Source organism: Grammomys surdaster, unplaced genomic scaffold (genome assembly GCF_004785775.1).
Source record: "Grammomys surdaster isolate TR1022 unplaced genomic scaffold, NIH_TR_1.0 125688, whole genome shotgun sequence".
NCBI lineage: Eukaryota > Metazoa > Chordata > Mammalia > Rodentia > Muridae > Grammomys > Grammomys surdaster.
Window position 1 is genome coordinate 1950890 of NW_021620524.1, and position 20074 is coordinate 1970963.

At 52.4% G+C, this 20074-nt stretch overlaps 1 protein-coding gene across 1 annotated transcript; it reads right to left on the reverse strand.

The window, feature by feature from the left end:
• Window positions 1-13026: 13026 nt before the first annotated feature.
• On the reverse strand, window positions 13027-18589 carry Chmp6 (charged multivesicular body protein 6). Its single transcript, XM_028787917.1, has 8 exons — window positions 18472-18589; window positions 16985-17094; window positions 16802-16889; window positions 16379-16465; window positions 15724-15789; window positions 15526-15606; window positions 14493-14547; window positions 13027-13972 (listed from the first exon to the last, which is right to left on the reverse strand). Exons 1-8 carry the CDS (start codon window positions 18532-18534, stop codon window positions 13920-13922), a joined length of 603 nt encoding a protein of 200 aa, XP_028643750.1. The 5' UTR covers window positions 18535-18589; the 3' UTR covers window positions 13027-13919.
• Between the last annotated feature and the right edge of the window lie 1485 nt (window positions 18590-20074).

Consider the following 20074-nt stretch of genomic DNA (forward strand, 5'->3'; position numbering starts at 1 on the left):
ACACACCTCCTCCAACAAGGCCACACCTCCACCCACAGTGACACACCCCCTCCAACAAGGCCACACCTCCACCCACAGTGTCACACCTCCTCCAACAAGGCCACACCTCCCAATCCTTCCCAAACAGTTCCACCGACTGGGATTCAAACTTTTGATCCCACAGGGGCCATTCTCAATCAAATCACCACATTCTACCCCGTGACCTTCTTCCATAGGCTTTTGGCTGTGTCACAGTGCATTTGATCTCACTTAGAAAGCCCCCGTACTCTCCCAGTTTTAATACTTTAAAGGTCCAAAGATTCTTCTGAGACTCAAGTCAATCTCTTAACTGTAACCTCCTGTAAACTCAAATCACATAATGGCACAGACTATACATTACTGTTCCAAAAGGGAGGGGAGAGGATTCTGGTGAAATACCCAGAGCAACAAGACTGAAAGCCAGCAGGGTAACTCCACATCTGGTGTCAGAAGACTTGGACGGCCCCACCCTTCCAGTTTTGCTGACTTCCAGATCCATCTTTTAAGCTGGGTCCACTTCCTGCCTGCTCCAGGCAGGCACCTCTACTCTCAGACCATCACTGTCTGGCGTCTTTTCCAGCCCAGGCTTTACTTCTGCTGCACTCGATGGCCTCTCAGGGCCCTCACATGGGAGCTGGCCTGCCACTGTTGCCTGGCCTCAGTGGCTCTTCCCTAGCCACAGGGGAAAATTCCACAACCCCTTCACACATGCATCCTTCATGATGCCAGGACTACAGGGACAACCCTGCCTAGTGAGCTTCCTGCTTGGGATGAGCCCTGGGACTCACACAGAGCAGCCTTTGTCTCTTCCTAAGGCCCTTTCCTTTCACAAACTGGAATTCGGCTGGGTGGGGTCTTGCCCTGGGTCCCGCCCCTCCTTAACCTCATCCTTGCTGTCAGCACAAGCCTTGGCTCCAACGTTACATCTTCTTCTGCTCCTTTTCTCCTTAGACTGCATCTCAAGTTTATTTTTGCCACACTTGGTCTTTTTCATCCATGACCAGCGTATCGTGATTACTAACAACCATGTGACAGAGTCAGCATTAGGCTGTTTTGAAATCTCCTCGCCAAAGAAATTAGCCCATCACTTTAAATCTAGCCTCTGGAAAATTCTTAAGACAAGGAACAGAAAGCGACCACATTCTTGGCTAAAACAGCACAAAATTGGCCACTAGCCCAGTCGCTGTTTAAAATCTTTGCTTCCAGCTGGGTATAGTGAGTGGCACACACACTCTGGAGACAGAGACAGGTGGATTTCTGTTAGTTAGAAGCCAGCCAGATCTTCATGGAGACTCCCAAGACAGCCAAGGCTACACAGAGAGATCCTGTCTCAAAAAAAAAAAAAACAAACAAACAAAAAATCCTTCTCTCTAAGCCTCTTGAGCTAAACCCCAGCTCAGCACTGTCTTCCAGGATCTTACTACTGTAGGCTGTTAAGCCCTGTTTACGAATTCAACTGTTTTTTTTAATCCAAAGTCTTTCTCAAAAGAAAAAAAAAGTCAGTTTTTCCACATGTACACACACACACACACACACGAATTCTCACATGCTGCACGCACATGCGTGATTTTCACAGATTAACTTTTTTGTTTAAGTTATTGAGGCTAGAGAGATGGCTCGTAAGCACTTGCTGTTCTTCCAGAAGATCTGAGTTCAGTTCCCAGCACCCTCACCAGGAGCACAGCTCCTGTAACTCTAGCTCTGCAGAGTCCTATGTCCTCTTCTGGCTATGGCAGTCCCCCTCTCACACACACATGTGGCACACAAGTAAAAAAATAAATCTTTAAAAAAAAAACCTATTAACCTGGATTGGGATCTGCTAATTCATAGATCTCAGTGCTCCTCGGACTCTGATCTGTCTCTCTGCTCCCTTGTATGTGAAATCTTTGAATATTCCATTTTAATTAATGTATTGGTTTTCTGGCTACATCCCTCTTTGGTGATTATAGGTCCTGTTACTTTGTTGCTAGAAACCAACCCCAGGATATCTCACAAGTATTCTTCCATGAGACTCTCCTTCATCCTTTTCTTTTTTGAAACAAAGTCTCGCTATATTGCTCAGACTGGCCTCAAATCTTCCAAGCAGATCTGGAAGGTGAGATCCTTCTGCCTCAGCATCTGAAGGTGACCTCACGGCAGGGGCTTTGGTATTTTAATTGTCACACTGAAGATTGCAACCTACACACGGAAACTTACACCTTAATTAACATTCACATTGTCCTGTCCTATTGGCACAGAAGCCATGTGCATTATGTTATGATGTCACACCTTGAGACTCTCACCTCAGCATACCGGTTGCTTGCTTTCTCATACACATTTATATGTCAGTGTTTAAACAGAAAAGGATGTTCCCTCTATCTCCCCACTGTGTTTACCATCTTTGTTTTCATTCTGCTTCTCTGGGACAGTCTGGCTACGACCACAGACAGGTTAGCCTTAATCTTGAGCTCCTGCTATCTTCGTGTCCTGAATTCATAGGGATTACAGTGTCTCCTCTCCCAGATACCTCTTCTGCCTTTTCCTGAAGCTGCAGATCGGCTCTGGCAGCATTCCCTGCATGTTTGGGGCGGGGCTTTCCTTCACTTCCTGGCTCTGAGGTCTCTTTCTGGTCATTGCACTCTGGATTGGAAGTGCCTTCTCTTTTGGTTTTACTGAGTCTTCTTTCTGATGAAAATCCAGATAGGATTACAGCCTATCTCGCATGGGCATCTTTCCTGTTCATGGCTGCCGTGTGGTGTTTGCTTTGGTGCCTGTCACGTTGACTGTGATGACTCAGTTTTCCTTGAATTTTTACAATTTGAAAATTCTATTTGTTGAATTTCTTAAATTTGTAAACTGATGCCCTTCGCTAATTTTGAGTCTTTTTCTTCGCGTCTTTTCTGCTACAGTCTTTTTTTTCTTTAACAAAGTGTTTATGCAAAAACGTGTGCGTTTGTGTGTGTGTGTGTGTGTTGGGCCTCTCATTGGCCCAGTGTTCACCAGTTCCCACTAGCTGGGATTACAAGTGCACACCCCTGTGCCCAGCATTTTAAAATGTGAGTTCTGGGGATAAGTCTCAGGTCATTTCACTTGGAAAGCAAGGACTTGCAGACGAACTGTCCACACGCCCAGCGAGCTTGCTCGACTGGACAGGGAAGCCTGGCTCACAGACTCTGTCCTCAGACATCTGCCACTGAGCTCCCCGGTAACCTTGGGTCCTGGAGCATTTGCAGATGCTTGTCCTCGCCTGTGGCTTCTGCTCTTGCATCGAGAAATCCCACGGTTCCACTTGACTGCAGTATGTAAGCCTCGGCCTCTGTAAGACGGCTCTGGTCAGAGTGTCTGTCTGATGACCCAGACACCGAAGCTGTCTCTGAATCTGCTGGCTTGTTTTTTTATGACTTATTTTTGTTTGTATTTATTTGTTGTATGTGTGTGTGGGGGGGGGTGGACTGCAGAGTCCAGAAGGCCAAGGGCAGAAGGGTGTCAGGTTCCCCTGGAGCTGGGGTTTACAGGGGGTTAAGGGTCTGGGATCTGAACTCAGGTCCTCTGGAAGAGCAAGAAGCACTCCTAACTGCTGAGCCATCTCTGCAGCCTGGACTGTCTTTCCCTTTGGAATCAGATGCATGGACTCATCCCTTGCATGACAAGTTACTTAAAGTTGTAAATGGGACAGTTTGAGTGTCACATTATGTGGAGTCTGGTACAATCTTACTAGCTGCCTGGAAATGTTGGTTTCTTTATCTTTATGGTCCATCACACTAGCTAGTTCAGGTCTCAGGTTTTGCTGCCTTCAATGGCTTCAATGAGTCCCTTCTTAGCTTGACTTAGGGTCTACCCCTCACTTGTGTGACTTAGGGGAAGCCTAGGACTTGTAGGGTCTTTCCCAGGCTCATTCTTTCCTGGGATGCACACGGGCCCCCCTTTACAGCTCATCCCTCCTCCCACCCCAACCTCAAAGTAAACTGTACTTTTTTGCTGTGCAGTTTTGAAGTTCTAGCTGGGTCAGATCTGTGGGAGGGGATGAGACGAGAGAGTTCCCATAAGGCATGCATTCTACACAGGATGCCTTCAGGCAGGAGAAAAATACCCCAGAGAGGATGCATTCCACCTCAAATTTGGAGCCAACCCATCTGTCTTTCTTGATTTATTTTGTATGTGCATGCATGTGCTCACCTGCTAGAAGCTAGAAGAGGGTGTTTGATCCCTTAGAACTGGAGCAACAGTCATTGTGGGACACCTGGCTCCGTATCTGTGATTTGAACTCTGGTCCTCAGTTGAGTGGCAAGCTCTCTTAATCTCTCCATCCCAGAATTAACACTTTTCTGTGGAGTATCCGGATCCTATGCATGATGCACTGTGGTCTGTGTCAGCGTCTTGTCTAAACTAGAATGAAAGTGTGTCTGCCTCTTCACACAGCCAAGGAAAACCAGGGATGGCTGCGACCGGGACTCCCCAGTGAGCCTGATGCGCCACCTCTGAGACTGTCTGGGAGAGCAGGGAACTACCTCTGACATATCACACTTGGAGTTGGGAAGACTTCTATGCAGACAAATGGTTGTGTTCTTATGGACAACTTCAAACTTCCAGCTAAGCCACGGGGTCTCACATCTGTCATCCTAACAGAAGGCTGAGGTGGGTAGAGGATTGCCATACCCATGAGGCTGGTCCAGATCCAGACCGTGTCTCCAAAACAGCTACCCAGTGCAGGGAGATAACTCAGAGCTTAGAAGAACTGGCTGCTCTTCCAGAGGACTTGAGACCAGTCCCCATCAACCAGACTAGGCAGCTCATCACTGTCTGGGACTCCAGATGCTGAGATCTATTGTCTTCTTCTGGCTTCCAAAGGTACCTTCACACACATGGGGGTATGTGTGCACGTATGCATGTGTGAGAGTACATGTGTATGTATGTGTCTGTGTATACAAAAATATAAAATAAATACTTAACCTCTGTCCCCCAGTAACCTTACAGCTAAATGTAAGTTAAATGATTTGGGTCTGGAATTAGTGTGGAGAAATTAGGATAGGTATATGTTTACATTACTCCCTCATCAAAAAAAAAAAAAGTTTCCTAAGCAAGGCACAAGGGGACACTGTGGTCAGTGCTGGAGAACAAAGTGGTTTATTCTCCGTTTTGTGTTTGTTTGGGTTGGGTTTTCTGAGGCAGAGTCTCACCATGTAGTCCTGAAACTCACTGTGTAGACCAGGTTGGGCTAGAACTCATAGAGATCCACATGGCCTCTGCTTCCTCAATGCTGGGATTAGAAGTATGAGCCCCACACCAGCCCAACCCCAAATGGTTCTTAAACACAAATTGAAAATATTCTGGGGTGATCGGTATAGAAAGATTCATCTGATGTCACCAGGGAATGATAGATGCTCAGATAACTAATTCTCTAGCTAGCTGGTGTTTCCTGTTTGATCACAAACACCGGGAACATTGCTATTTCATCCTTCACCTCAGCTTTGGGAGTCCCTGTAACATGTGTGTGTGGGCACTGTGGTAAAAAGTGAGACCAACTCTGCCCTTCCCAGACTCACGACTGAAGCCTGACAAGGCAGTCTTGGCAGGCCCTGCCCCTCTTAGCCAGGGAAAGTGTCTCCTCGTGGTGCAAGAACATCTGGTAAGCGAGCCTGTGGTCACTGGCCTCAAGCTTCCTCAAGCAGCTAGGCTTGCTGGGCTGCCCTGGTGTCTGTAGGCTGGTAAGCTGTTTCCTCTAACTGGTACCCTCAAGCCATTCCCTCCCAGGCAGAAGAGGGAGGCTCCTAAGAATCAGGAACCTTAGGAAGGCCAGGAAGGTCCCTGAGGCTGTTAAAAGCAAGCAGGTGCTAGCTACGGGAGACTTCAGAGCCTTCTCGCCTGAGTTGGACAGGGCAGTGGGTTTTTCAGTGATGTGACTGCCAGAGAGTCCCCTTGCTCTTGGAAGGGTCCCCACCAAGGCACTGTATGTGAACCCAATAAAGCCTCTGCTTCAGCATCTGAAACCTGGTGAAATTGTTTCTTTATCTCTCCCTGCCAGAGATGAACAAATATCTGTTCGAGGCTCCCTGGAGAGTCACGTGTCCAACTCTACATGTATTTTTCTTATTGTCTGTGTGTGCGTGCCTGTGTACCATGCACAGTACACGCAACGGTCTTCAGACAACTTTGTGGAACCATTACCCCCTTTACGTGGATTCTGCGGGTCAGACTCAGGTCCCCAGGCTTCTGGCACCTTTACCTCTGGAACCTCACGGGCTCTCCCTGCTCTGGTGACAGCCAGTTGGCCTGGCTGGAGCTGTGGCCCCATTTTGAGGTCTGGTTGTCACTCACTCTGTTGGCATCTCTCTCAGCTTCAAATCCCACCTTGACAGGCCCATCTCCCTCAGGCTGACACCTGTGTACCCCAGAGCCATCGGCCATATCCTCGAATGTTCTGTGCCACAGCCACCCTCTCAGAGACTAAGCTGGTGTTAAACAGTCAGCCCCGGCCCCACCCTGCCCACAGGAGCTGGCCTGCACTGTGCACAGTGACTCTGTCCTGGTTTTGCTCTCTTAGGGCTGGGAGTGGAATGGAAACAAAATGAGGCCTGGCCATCCCACACAAAACCATGGAGGGGCTTCCCCAGGATAGGCAGGCACAGAAAAAGAATAGAAAACGGCCAGCTTAGAAACTGAGATGCCTCTGCCTTCTAAATGCTGGGATTACAGGCGTGCGCCACAACACACAGCTCTCTGGTTTTCTTGAGACAGGGTCTTACTACACACCTGGGCTGGCCTTGAACTCCTGATCTTTCTGCTTCAGGCACTCAGGTGTGGAGACACCTAACCTGTGGTGCTGGGACAATGGGACAGGTATCCAAAAGAATGAGGCTAGAGCTGCCAGCCTCACACCAAATGCCAAGATAACTCAACAGGGAACAAAGACTTAAGATAAGGACCAAGCCAGAGAAATTATAGGCACAGGTAACAACCTTAGGTCAGGCAAGGGGTTCTCAGCTATGACATCAGAAACAAAAGCCAGCGAAAGAAAAAAGTAAACCTGGCCTCATTCAAATTAAAACCCGCAGAGACCTGCTGGCCTATATGTTACATGTTGTGGGTAGACAGAGGACCAGAGGCCCACCTGCTGCCATGCTGTGTGGTGCAGGCAGAGGAGGATACCCAGAGGCCCACCAGCCGCATGGCCTGCAGTGGAAGCCATTGTAACATGCAAGCATGTGGCGTTCAGACGGGAGAGAGAGAGAAGTGGAACAACTGGAACATGGTGAAGAGATTCGGAACTGGAGACTTGAGGGTGGGAGGAATAGCCTGTTGTGAGTAGCCCGCCTTGCCACCTGAGGCCATGGTGAAGTTCCAGCTGGAGCTGCTGCAGAGGACCATGTCTGAGTCTGTGTCAATGTCGGTGGCTCACGTCACCACTAAAGACCAATAGGATGTCTCTGGTCTGAGCAGCTGGGACCATGTAGATATCCAAGGGTTGTGTAGAGCTGGCCCTGCCCCTCTATGGCTGCTGAAGAATGGGCTTTGTACCTTGCCTGGGCAGTTTGAGTTGACCCACCCCAATATCCACCTCATGTATGAACTGCTGGAGTGCATGAAAGGCCGGGCCCTACAGACCCAAAGATGCAGGATCTCCATGACACAGAGCAACAACAGGATATCCGAGAGGAATCCTGTGAGGGTCCACTAGCAGTGACCAGAGGCCTCAAACCAGACTCATTGCAATGAATATTTGCAAGTAAACATGTAGACGAAAGGGTATACCTGCAGTTTCCAAGACAAGATGTTTTCTGTGTTTTGTTTTTCTTTTTTTTTAAGATTTATTTTTATTTATGAGAGTACACTGTAGCTGTCTTCAGGCACACCAGTAGAGAGCATCTGATCCCATTACAGATGGTTGTGAGCCACCATGTGGTTGCTGGGAATTGAACTCAGGACCTCTGGAAGAGCCGTCAGTGCTCTTAACCGCTAAGCCATCTCTCCAGCCCTGTTTTTTATTTAATTTTTGTTGTTTTATTTTCCTTGGAGTGAGGAGGTTGCAAAAGTGAACAAGGAGGAGCAAGGAGGTAGGTGAGTGGGACTGGGGTGTATGATGTGAAACTCGCAAAGAATCAATAAAAAGTTAAAAAGATTAAAAACTCTGAACCTCAAAGAAACTATAAAAAAGTAGCCAGTTTACAGAATGAGTCAAAATTATGAGAGTTCTAATACCCAGACTATGTGCAAATTTTATTTTATTATTTTTATTTATTTGTTGGTTTTCTGAGACAGAGTCTCACTGTGTTACCCAGACTAGTCTGGAATTCACAATCCTGCCTCAGCCTGGGTTCTGGGATTAAAGACATATGCCACCACCCCCAGCTTAGAGTAAAGAATTCTTACAACACAACCAGAACAGGACATGTTTCTGACGATCACAGGTGGCCACTGGCTGTCTTCATCTCACTGGTGAATGGTAACCTGTGTGTATTCCCTTGAAGACCCACAACTTTCTCAAGAGGCTGCGCCAGGTCACACTCCCAACAGGGCGTCTGAGAGCTCCTCCCATGAAAGAGTTGAGCTGAGAAAAGCTCACACATCATTACACACAAGAGAACATGTATGCAAGACTGAGAAATGGCTCTATGCTAAGACCACAGCTCAGTTCCCAGTACCCACACCAGGAAGCTCAGAATTACATGTAACTCCCAGCTCCAGAGGATCCCACACCCTCTACACACACACACACACACACACACACACACACACACACACACACACGTGCGCGCACACACACACACACAAACACACAGGCACATGTGCAGTTCTTAAGGGGAAAACCAAACCAGGACCACACACCCTCATATACCCCTTTCATGCCTACCACGATGGATAGTGGACAGAGAGTAAGAAGCCACCTTGGTGCGGCTGTGGGAGATGGAGCTCTCAGCTGCCCTGTTGGGAGTGTGATCTTGTGGAGGTGCTTGGGAAAGTTGTGGGTCCTCAAAGGAATACACACAGGTTTACCATTTACCAGGAAAAACAACGGCAGACGCTCACCCCAAACTTATTCACAATAGCCCAAGTGTGGAAACAAACAACCCAACATGAGGAATGTCTACAAAAAGAATGTGGCCTGGACATTGGAAGAGCCGCTTCCTACAGCAGGTAACTCAGAGCGCACGGCAAGGAGTCAGTCACTGAAGAGCACAGATAGGGGCTGCATAGTAGCTGTTTTTCTTACTGCTGTGACTAAATACAGGCAGCAGCGTGAGGGGGGAGGGCTCGTGGTCGGTGAAAGTGCAGTCCATCATTGGTGACAGACTAAAGCCCACCAGGCCCACAGCCACCGTGATCCACTTCATCCCCCGAGGCCCCACAGCCGTGCAGAACAGGGCTTCAGCTGAGGCCCAAGTGCTCAAGCACCCGAGCCTGCAGAGAACACATTTTTATATTTCTGTATTTATATGTACTTATATGTATATATACTTTACCTGTGGCACAGTTCACGTGTGGCTAAGGGACAGTTTGTAAGCATCAATTTCAGAGGATCAAGCTCTGGTCATCTGAGCGGCCTTGTTGGCATGGGCCTTTAAACCCCAAGCCATCTCCTGGGTCCTGTGGGGGATGTTTGACATCCAAACTGGAAGGGAAACTACAGCAGCAGGTGAGCGGTTGCTTTGGGTTGGGAGGGGGACTGGTCAGGGATCTGAGTGACACCTTGGGTTTCTTTTGAGGCTTAGAAAGTGTCTGAACTCACCCAGAGCCACCATGGCCTCACTGTGACTTGAGGACAGGACAGAGAGCTTAAGGCACCATCCCCAGCAGAGTGCCCAGGAACACCGGGTGGGTGGACAGCCCCTTCCCCTCCCCCGCCCCTCCGCTGAGAGGCTGCTACTCTCAGAACTTGAATGTCTTCAGTGAACTCTGCTACCAGGAGCCCAGTGAGCCCTTGCTGGGGTGCTGTGAGGAAGAGAACATCCTTGGGAAACCTGGGGTGACCCTCAGGTACCTGGCATGCGGTGGATTGAGTATGCTTGGCCCAGGGAGTGGCACTATTGGAAGGTGTGACCTTGTTGGAGGAAGTGTGTCACTGTGGGAGCGGGCTTTGAGACCCCCACTCTGAGCTGCCCGGAAGCCAGTCTTCTAGCTGCTTTCTGATCAAGGTGTAGAACTCTCGCCTTCTCCAGCATCATGTCTGCCTGGTCGCTGCCATGCTTCCAGCCGTGACGATAATGGACTGAACCTCTGAAACTGCAAGCCAGCCCCAATTAAGCGCTGTCTCTTATAAGAGTTGCCTTGGTCATGGTGTCTCTTCACAGCAATGGAAATCCTAACTAAGACATGACAGGAGAGTCACATCCTGCATGGAGGCTGGGTACCATGGACGGCTCAGGGATGTCTAGAGGACGGGAATGTGCTGGGATAGCACCCCTTTCTCCTCCAGGCAAGTGGGCTTGCCACAGAGTTTGAAAATGTTGATGAGGAGCATGGCAGAGTGCCGGGTGTCCCTGACCCTAGGGATCCGGGTGTCCCTGACCCTGAGCCCTGGTCCTCAGGTGCACTCCTGGGAGAAAGGGAGCCAAAGAGCAGCTTCCCTCTGAGCCTTCAGTACTGTCATGTCACACCCTCACTGCCCAGGTCTCCCTGGCTGGTGGAACATCCCAGAGGTGACTCTAGGGGATGAGAAAGAACACATTGCAGCTGTCAGCGGCTAAAGCAAACATCAGCAAAGTGATGGCCAGCTGAGCCCTGGGCTGCAGCCCTCAAAACTGACCCCCCCCACCCTGGTCGGGGAAGCGTCTCTCTGCAGTGGGGACAGTGACTGGTCAGAGAGCTGAAGTAAATGTTGAGAGCTCATCTCTAACATCCTTCCCCTCCCCACCCCAGAGGTCCAGGAAGGCAGGGCAGAGAGAATGAAAAGCTGAAAGCTGGAGAGGAAGGAAAAAGGTAACTAGGACACAGGGGGCCCCACCATCACAAGGGTTGGTGTCCAGCCACACCCTGAGTGGTGCAGCAGCAAGAAGGCCACAGCAGGAGGCTGGCATTTGTGATGTCCAAACCATGAGAAACAAACATGGAGGAAAATGTGCATTATGAACTATGCAGGCTTAGTCATCTGTCATGGTAGTACAAATTAAGACAGGCTTTGAAGTTGAGCCCATAGCAGTCAAAGGGTTTGCCACCAAGCTTGAAGACCTGACTTCAATTCCAGGACCCACGTGGTGGAGAGAACCCATCCTGAACATTGCCTGGCCTCCAGATATGTTCCAGGCACCACACACAGATAACTGTAATGAGAATAGGACAATGGCCCTTAGTGGTCCCAGAAGTCAGCACTTCCTGCAACAGTTTACCTCTTTGTTTCAAACCCACGGTCTATGAGAGCCAGGGAAGCACTCTACCCATGAGCTCTCAGGCAGAGTCACAACACAGCCCCAGCTGGCCTGGAAATTGTGTTTCTCCTGTCTCCACCTCCCTGGTGTTGGGACTACAAGAATGAGTCGCCATGCCAGACTTGGGTGCATGGAACTTGCATTTTGGTGACCAGGGTACAGGATTCACTAGAAGGGCTAGGGACATCTGAGGATCCTGCCCTGAAGATTTCATATGTGAGGGAGCCCAGGCGAGGCGCCAAGGCTTCAGCAGCTGATGCTTTGAGTTTGGATCCAAACCTGCCTTCGCTGAGCCAGCGCTCTGCACAAGAGCCAGCGGGAAACCAAGCAAGTGCATACATGCACACACACACAGACACACACACAGACACACATACACACACCATTCTTCTGTGAACCCTCTTCCTACCACAGGTGCCCCTATCCCAGCAGCTCCCACAAGATCATCTTAAGAGCTGGCCTTTTTTGCCCTGCGTAGAACTCTAGGCCACAGCCTGAGGTGTCTTCCCAGGAGGCTTTGTGCTTTTGTTTGGCCTACATGTCCCAATCTGGCCATGTGGCCCCATTCACAACACCACAGCTCACCTCCAGAGGCTGTCTCTGGCAGGCCCCCAGCTCTGCCACAGGCTTTGTACTGAATTGTGATTGTCATGGATCCTAGACCAACCACACTGGCTGACGGAAGCATGGGAAAGCAGGAGGTCCAAAGAAAGCCAGAGATCACAGGATGGGGGGGGGGTCAGAACCGAAGGGCTACCACCTCCAAGCCAGGTACAGTGGTACATCTGTCATCCCAGCATTCGGGAAGCTGAGAGGCCATCAGACAGCATAGGGCGGGATAGGCCACAGAGCAAGACCTAGTCCCCAGAAGGAAATTTAGATATTACTCTTGGCTGCTCCAGGATGAGGGCAGGTCCTGGTTGAACAGCCAGTCTCCTCCTGGCTCAGGTGAGACACAGTGGAGCTGGACAGAATCTGGGCTTCCTGGGCCTGTGAAGCTCTGCCTGCAGCTCGGTCACGCTCAGCAATGAGGGGCTGCAGGGTGTGGGTGCACCCAGGGCCTGGATTTACTCCTGCAGGACAGGGGCATGGGCTTGGAGCAGGCTTCATTGGACAGCCGTGCACCCCAGCAGCAGAAGTGGGTAGCGCCCCTCCTGGTGGGTACGGGCACTGCAGGAGAAGCCACTTCCACACTTGTGGGTCTTGGTGGCTGCCAAGAATGTTCCACTGCCTCCTGAGAAACCGGAATTCAACCTAGCAGTGCTAAGCCTGGCTGTGTATGGAGGCTGCTCTATGGAGGGGACTTGCCTGCAGTCTACCAGCTATGATGCTTCCCGTGTGCAGTGCAACCCTGAACCACTTGGTCTCTCTTGAAATGGCTTTAGGCCTGGGATCTGGCAGCCCTAACTACCAGCCCCAAGTGCATGCACATTTGGAGTAGCCAGAGCCCTGCCCTCTTTACCTTCAAAGACAGCTGGAACTCTAGAGGTCCCAGACGTTCACCAACCTAAGGTGAGAGCCCAAAGCTTCCCTCCCCTGCCAAGCATGTGGCACCCAGCCCTGGCTTTGCCTAGCATGGTGGCTAGGGATGTTTCTTCTGGATCACGGGCCACACTCCAATCCACCTGTGTAAGTGTCCTACGCAGGAAACCAAGACACCAAACTCGAGTTCAAGAGGCTAAAGACCATGCAGGGGTCAACTTTAATACTGAGGTTGACCTGTTTGGGGTTAAGGAAGAGATGTCCTCCTTTCCTAGTAGGCCCTAAGGGTACATAAGACCCTTTGTTCCTCTAAGACCTGAGGACCAGAGATTGTCCGTAATCAAACAAGCATAGGGCTCTGGAGGTCACCTCCGAGTTCTGTGCCTTCTGGGTGTTGGTGGCTTCGTGTGTCCAGGACTCCATGGGTACATGCCGTTTAAAACAGGGTCTTGTTACCACCTTCAACATGTCTTTCTTTTGTGAACAGACCCCCAAGTCAGGCTCCTAGATTTGTCCATTCAGCAGGATGGCCTCTGGTCCACCTCCCCCAACATAAGAGGATCGAGTGTGAGATACCAAAGATGCTCCAAGAGACTTGGAGAACCCTAGGGCTTCTGCCACTAGCCTCAGGGACACTGAGGGATATCAGGACGCCAGGCAAGGTGACAACTCCTCAACTGCAGCCCCACCAGCTCATGTCAGAGCAGAGACAAGAGAAGGAACACAGGGACCCCAAGGTCTGAGGTGCTTCCTCACAGAAGAGCGCAGGTCACACAGGCTGGGTCATCATAAGAACAGCACCATGGGGTCCACAGCTGCCTGAAGCTGGCCATGGCTGGTCGAGGGTCCACTTAGTCCAGAAGGAGAAAGAGACAAAGCTCCATCCAGACTAAACTGCAAGGGGCAGTGTGGCGCCCCAATGTTAGCTCCCTCCCATGTAAGCTGCTGTTCCAGCTGTCAGCACCTACACTGGCCAGTCCCATCCTCCAGGCCTCCTGGGAGCCCTCAGGGTTGACGCGCAGCCAAAGGCTCAGTGGGCCAGTCCTCAGAGAATCCCTGTGAGTCCTTGGAAAGGCCAGGTTATGAAGCCGCCACCAGCTCTGCCTGCCTGGATCTGGCCTTGGCAGGGGCTTCTGTGGAAAAACAATGGTTCGTGGTGAGAAGGAGAGCTTGCAGAGGATGAGGCCAGAGGCTCGGGGTAGGGAATGCACAGCAGGGGATGTCAGTTATAAGCAGGAAGCTAGACAGACATACAGGCCAAGGGCACAGCCTGGAGCTCCCAGAAGCTGCCAAGAAACAGAGGGAACTGTGGAGCTACTCTGAGTTTGAGTGTCCACTTAATCCACTGACCAGAGTGTGTGGAGACTCCTGAGCCATGACCATGATGGTGTAGGGGCAGCGCTGCCCAAGGCTGTGAGTTTTGGGGGATCTAAGCCCTTCAGGGCCTAAGTGGCAGACAACCTTCTCCATGGCTAATGTGTTAACACAGCTCTGTGAGCTGGTCTGGCTCTCAGGAGAGGAACCCGGGCACAGGCACAAGTATACTTTCCCACTGTGCTGTGGAGATGCCAGTGGGCATGGTGTGATGAGCAGCGTACTGAACTTGGGTACGCACCTTAGACCAACATGGCCATACACAGAATGCAACAGTACCTGGGTTTATGTCGGGGAGGGGCTCTGACGGGACCTCTGGTAACTCGATTTGTTCCTGCAAGAAGCACAGATGAGGAGTGAGCTGGGCGCATGTCGTCGTCACAGGCTGTATGCCGTCACAGGCTGTATGCTGTCACAGGCTACCCTGGCTCTCAAGGGCTGGATCTAGCTGCTCTCAGAGGGATGCAGCAGCTGCCAGACTCCTGCTCAGATGACTGGCCCTACACTCCCTTAGCTAGGGTGTCCTTATAGATGACCACTGCAGGTGACAGGGCACTACAGGGGTTGAGCTACCCCAAGAGTCCTCAGAGTCCCCAGAGATCTGGAGCTATGTCAGTTCACAAGGCCTGCAGAGGACCGTGGGGGGAAGCAGGTGGCTGACCTCTGCTGTGAGGCACTGAGGGGCTACAACCCCAGGGGCTGTGGTAGAGAGCTGCCCTGTGAGTGTAGGTGGCCTCTGTCATCCTGTGGCCTGTCTTCCCAGCATCTCATAAGGTTCCTGGCCCTAACAGTTGGGTAGCTACAGGCCCCAGTGTACAACTTCCCAGACAGTTTTACTGGGCTACAGACAGCAGGTGGCTCTGGGGACACAGGTAAACCTTGGGAAGCAGAGGCCACAGCCAGTGTAGCTACAGAGCTCGCAGCCTGGATACGGGGCAGACACAGCTGCTGCACAGCAGCAGAGCCCTGAGCTCAGGCCTGGAGTGGAGAGGTGAACAGTCTCCACTGAGTCACCAGGGAAGAGAGCGCAGGCTTTCTGGACAGGGCAGGCTCAGCATTTCCTCTCTGTCCACATGTGGGTCATGAGTGCCTGCAGCAAACTGCAGGGTCAGCCTCCAACCACTCCGCACACAGCTCCTTCAGCTGCAGCATGGGCGTGGGAGAAGCGTGGCTTCAGTACATGAAAATCACCATAGGAAGGAAACTGGGAAACCAGGACTCTGGGTTCAGACACAACAGTGGGACACACCGCCACCCAGAGGCCCATAGGGTCCCGTCCCCCAGGGGACCAGACTGTCCTGGGGACCTGTACCTGAGTGATTGCATTCAGCTCTTCCAGGATGGCATCCTCGTCCTCCTGGGTGAAGCTTCCCGCCAGCAGCTCATCAATTTGCTGTGTAGGGGGGGGGGGGGGGCGATTGAGAGGCACATCTGGGGGCCGCTGGTTTCCCCCGGGAAGCAGTGGCTAGCCAATCTGGCAATGGGTGAGCCTGTGCCCAGCAACACTTACCCGCTGGTACTCCACTGCCTCCTGCGTCTCGTCCAGGATCCTCTCCACCTCCTCTATGGACATCACCTGAGGATGAGGAGGGTTCAGAGCTGCTCAACAAGGTAAAGGACAGCCCACAGCAAGGGCCACGCCCTCATCCTGTCTCTCCTTCGGCAAAGCCAAGGAAGTGGGACTGCCTTGGTGTTAAGCCAGACCTGTCTTCCACTGCCCAGACCTTCCCAGACCCAAAACAACCCCAACAATTGTGAGTAAAACAGGTCAAAACTGGAAAGCCTTCCCGGGTGTTGTCTAGACTTCCTTTGTCTACAGTAAATACAATACTCTGCTGTCCTGATGCAAAGCACCGCAGACCCTTCTCAGATACCCAGAAAGCAGCTAAAGGCCAGCCCACTCACCACCCAGTGCTGCTTCCTGAGCACTGAGGGGAGGCAGGCACTCCCTGCCACTCAGCACCAGTGAACCCAGCTCAAAGGTCGTGATGGGCCACACCTCCCTCTGGTCCCACTGGTCCTTGCCAGGAGCTGGGACTTCCCCCAATCTAGCTAGACTCAGGCCCTGATGTGCCACAAACTCCCCCTGATCTCCTGGGCCCTGCAGCTGCGCCCGCCCGTCCGCCTGTCCACCCGCCCGCCCGCCAGACCCCATGAAGACCTACCTGGTGCATCTTATTCAGACATTCGTTCCCCACCTGAAGTCCCTCCATCACCTTCATCTCGATCTGCGTGAACTCGATGCTCTGAACCTGAAAGCAGCAGCCAGGGGTTGAGAAGCCTTGCTTAGCTCTGGACCAGCAGAGTGACAGGCTTCTGTCATTGGAAGGAAAGTCCTGCCCTTCCTGGTCTCTGCTGTGGTGGCTGAGATTTACTGAGGACACACCGGAGGGCATTCCAGGGGTGCTGACTGCCTTTCAGTGGCTCCAGCCAGCAGGGGCAAACCTGGAAGCCCTTACCCCAGCACTGGTGCATTCAACTCTCACCAGCCTGACCTGGTCCCCACCTCCCACCCTGGGGTGGCCCACCCCCTGACTCCGTTCCATAAGCACTCTGGTTCCCGGCAAAGGCTCCTGGCCACTGCCTACCATGGCTTCCAGGCTGCTGATCTGGTTTTCCGTCCGATCAAGCAGTTGCTCCCGGTACCTCTTCTTCTTGAGCAACAGCTTGGCCCGTCTGCAGGGGAAAACCACCGTGTCTGCCCTGGCTCAGCCCCAGGGAAGCACCTCCCCTCCCTCCATGCCAGCCTCGGGGAAGGAAGTGCCCCTTACTCTTTCCTGCCATCCCGCAGCAGCTGCCTGGCCAGAGCCCGCTCTCTCTCCAGCTGCTGTGTGACCCTCTTCTGGTACTGTCTCAGCTTGTCCCTCTGCTGCTTCAGTTGCTGGGGAAGAGAGCAAGCAGGCAGGCTGGTCAGTGACTCCTTCCGCCAGATTTTTTACCAGGCTGATGAGTTCCAGCATGACCAGGAAGGGCCAGGCAACCCTGTCTAGCAGTGGGCTCTGCCACCCACAGGATATAGAGCAACACTCAGAAACACCTCCGGTCTTACAATGCAGTTGCAACTGGCATGCCCCAAGCCAAGGCCCATGTGCCAAAGAGGAGACTTCCACCCTCCTCGGTCACAGGAAGACGAGGATGTGAGTGGCCTGAGCTCTGTGGGTCACTGGAGTGGCCACCAGGCCCCGGAAGGTTCAAATGTAAAAAGGATCTAAAGTTGCATGCTATCTTCTGCCTCATCCTCCCCAAGCGGGTCCCCCAAAGAGGATGCACAGCCACCAGCCAAGTGTGCCCAGTCCTCCTACTCAGGCCATTTCATGCTGACATCTTCAGATGGAGCTATGTTGAACAGATGCAGGCCCTGGGCACATGTCACACACAGGATGGCACCTTGAGGTAGACCATTTTAAGTGAAGGCAATGGGCACCTTTAAGGTTAAGTTAGTCAGAAATCATTCACCATAGACTCTAGGTTACTCGGGAGAACAGGCTAGCTGGGAGCTCGGCTGGTGTGGTGTGTGTGTGTGTGTGTCCCCATCTTCACCCAAGTGTCCTCTATGGGGTCTGCCTGACAGTGGGCATCAACTACATGAGACAAAGTGCTCACAATTTCCACCTTTAGGTTTGGAGACCGTGAGCTAGGCTACACGTGCTCTTCTCTGGTGGTTATTTCTGCAGCTGTTTACAAAGAATCAGGCATCTTGCCTGGGGAGACGGGGGAACCCAATAGAGCTGCAGGATGGCCAGGCTGTGCCTCTGGAGACCAAGCAATCTGAGCAGGTCAGGCGGTGGCGGCAGCAGCTGGAGCTAGGCTCTTTCCTTCCTGTGTGCCTGGCGCTCTGGGACTGTTCAGATGTGTGCTGACAGTGGTGCTGTCCTGAGACACGAGTGTCTCGGGGTTTTCCTGCTCGCACAGAGGCTGCAGAGATGGGGGACGAGCACCCTTTTCCAATAAGAATCACACTGAGACTTTTAGTGACAGCCACGCCCACGGGATCTTTCTCCGGGGGCTTTTTCTAGGAACTTTCAGTAACTTATGGCTTGGGGTGCCAAGGCCAAGGCCACAGGCTTCCTTCCTGGCACCTCCTCTCACGGATCGGCGCTCAGGCCCTAGACACAATCCCGGTCTTTCCGGGCCGAGCCTTGGCCGGTCCAGATGTCTGCAGCTGGGCGCGCCATGGCAGCGGAAGCGCGGCCCGCTCCGCTTCCCGCCTCAGTTTCCCCCCACAAGGCCCGGCCCCTGCCCGCCGTCCGCCCCTCACCAGGATGGCCCTGTCCTGTTCGGTGACCCGGCTCTGCTTCTTGCGGCCGAACAGGTTGCCCATGGCGGCCCCGCGCCGGCCGGCTGAGCCCGTCGCCGCCGCCCCGCGGCCACCGTACTCCGCCGCCCTACGGCGGCCGCGCGGAGCCACGCGCCGCGGAACGCGAAGCAGTTTCGTCCCTAGCGCAGCGCACGGCTGGACTTAGAACGCCCTCCCTCGCCCTTTTGGCTGATCAGATGGAACTATGATTAATTCAGTGCACCTCGGAGGAGTGAGCCTAAGCTAGGCTTCCTTACTTTCAAAAACGCCCAGCCGACTCCCCCTCCCTGCTGGCGCAGAACATGTATTTTGGACCTACAAGTGCTTGCTGAGAAGCTGTGTGTGCACCAGCGTTCACCTGCCATTCGGTGCTGTCACCTTCGTCCCCTAGTCTCCTCACTGTGGACAGTCCTTGGGCTACCGATGAGTCAGCCCTGCTTCTGGGACTGACACACTGACCCCAGGGATTCTCTGATCCCACCTGCCCTCTGTAGACCCTTGGTGAGTCAAGTGGGGAGCCAAGACACTCATGCGTGGGCTCTACACCCTGACAACCCCCAAAGGTGCACCATTGCCCTGAATTTATTGTCTTTGCTAGGAGGGGAGTCCTCCTGCTTCCCCCGCGGTAATCATCCCTTTGAGAGGCAGTACAAGCAGCTGGGCCAATGACTAAGCATTCTTGTTCATTTACACCTTTCTGAGGCTCCGCCTTGGCCTCAGGCTCCACACAACGAGAATGGAGTAAACCCAGTGACCAGCCCTCCGCAGGCAGCACCTTCTAAATCCTGAACAGCCTGCATTTTCCCTTCCCCCACCCACAACTCCTTTAGTAAACAAGAGCGGAAGGCAAGGAGGGAACTTTCTGGTGTCCCAACAGTGGCTCCTGTGATTCCTCAGCCATAAGAGGAATTCCCAGTCTTGACTTTGGTTTTAAGAACAGCACAAGAGGCCTAAAGTCTATGGTGAGGACTTGAGGCAGGCTCTGGCTACCAGACCTAGGGTTCTAGCTCCTTCTATCTGTCACTTAGAAGCAGTTTCTGCAGGGTTGATTTTTGTTTTGTTTGGATTCCCAGGAACCCTTTCACTAGCCAGGAATCCTGTATTCCAGGGCTCTTTGTACCTCCAGCCACTGGCTCAGCCACTGGCCTTAGTGGCTAGCTGTTGTATCTTAGTCTCCGATGCTCTGTGGGCCAACTGGCCCCATGAAATCTCAATAATGGTACCCTGTCCCTGGGGTAACATGACTATAAAGGGCAGCACTGGTGGAACTTACTGGAAGGCTGGAGCTTCCCGTCTGTGTGGTTCTCAAGCCCTAATCAAAGTCTTGCTCTGGGGTGTGGGACAGAGGTTTTATGCAGGTCCAGTGTAGCCCTGGCTGGCCTGGGACTTGCTATGCAGACCAAGATGACCTTGAAATCACAGATATCGGCTTCACTGCACTTAACACCCACTTTCTCTGTCCACTCTTGTCTGCCCTGTGCTACGATGTCCCGACATCCCAGAGTCACTAACTGAGGCCCAGTCTGTTAAGTAACAGACCTCAGTGCCCAGTGCCTTGCTGGAT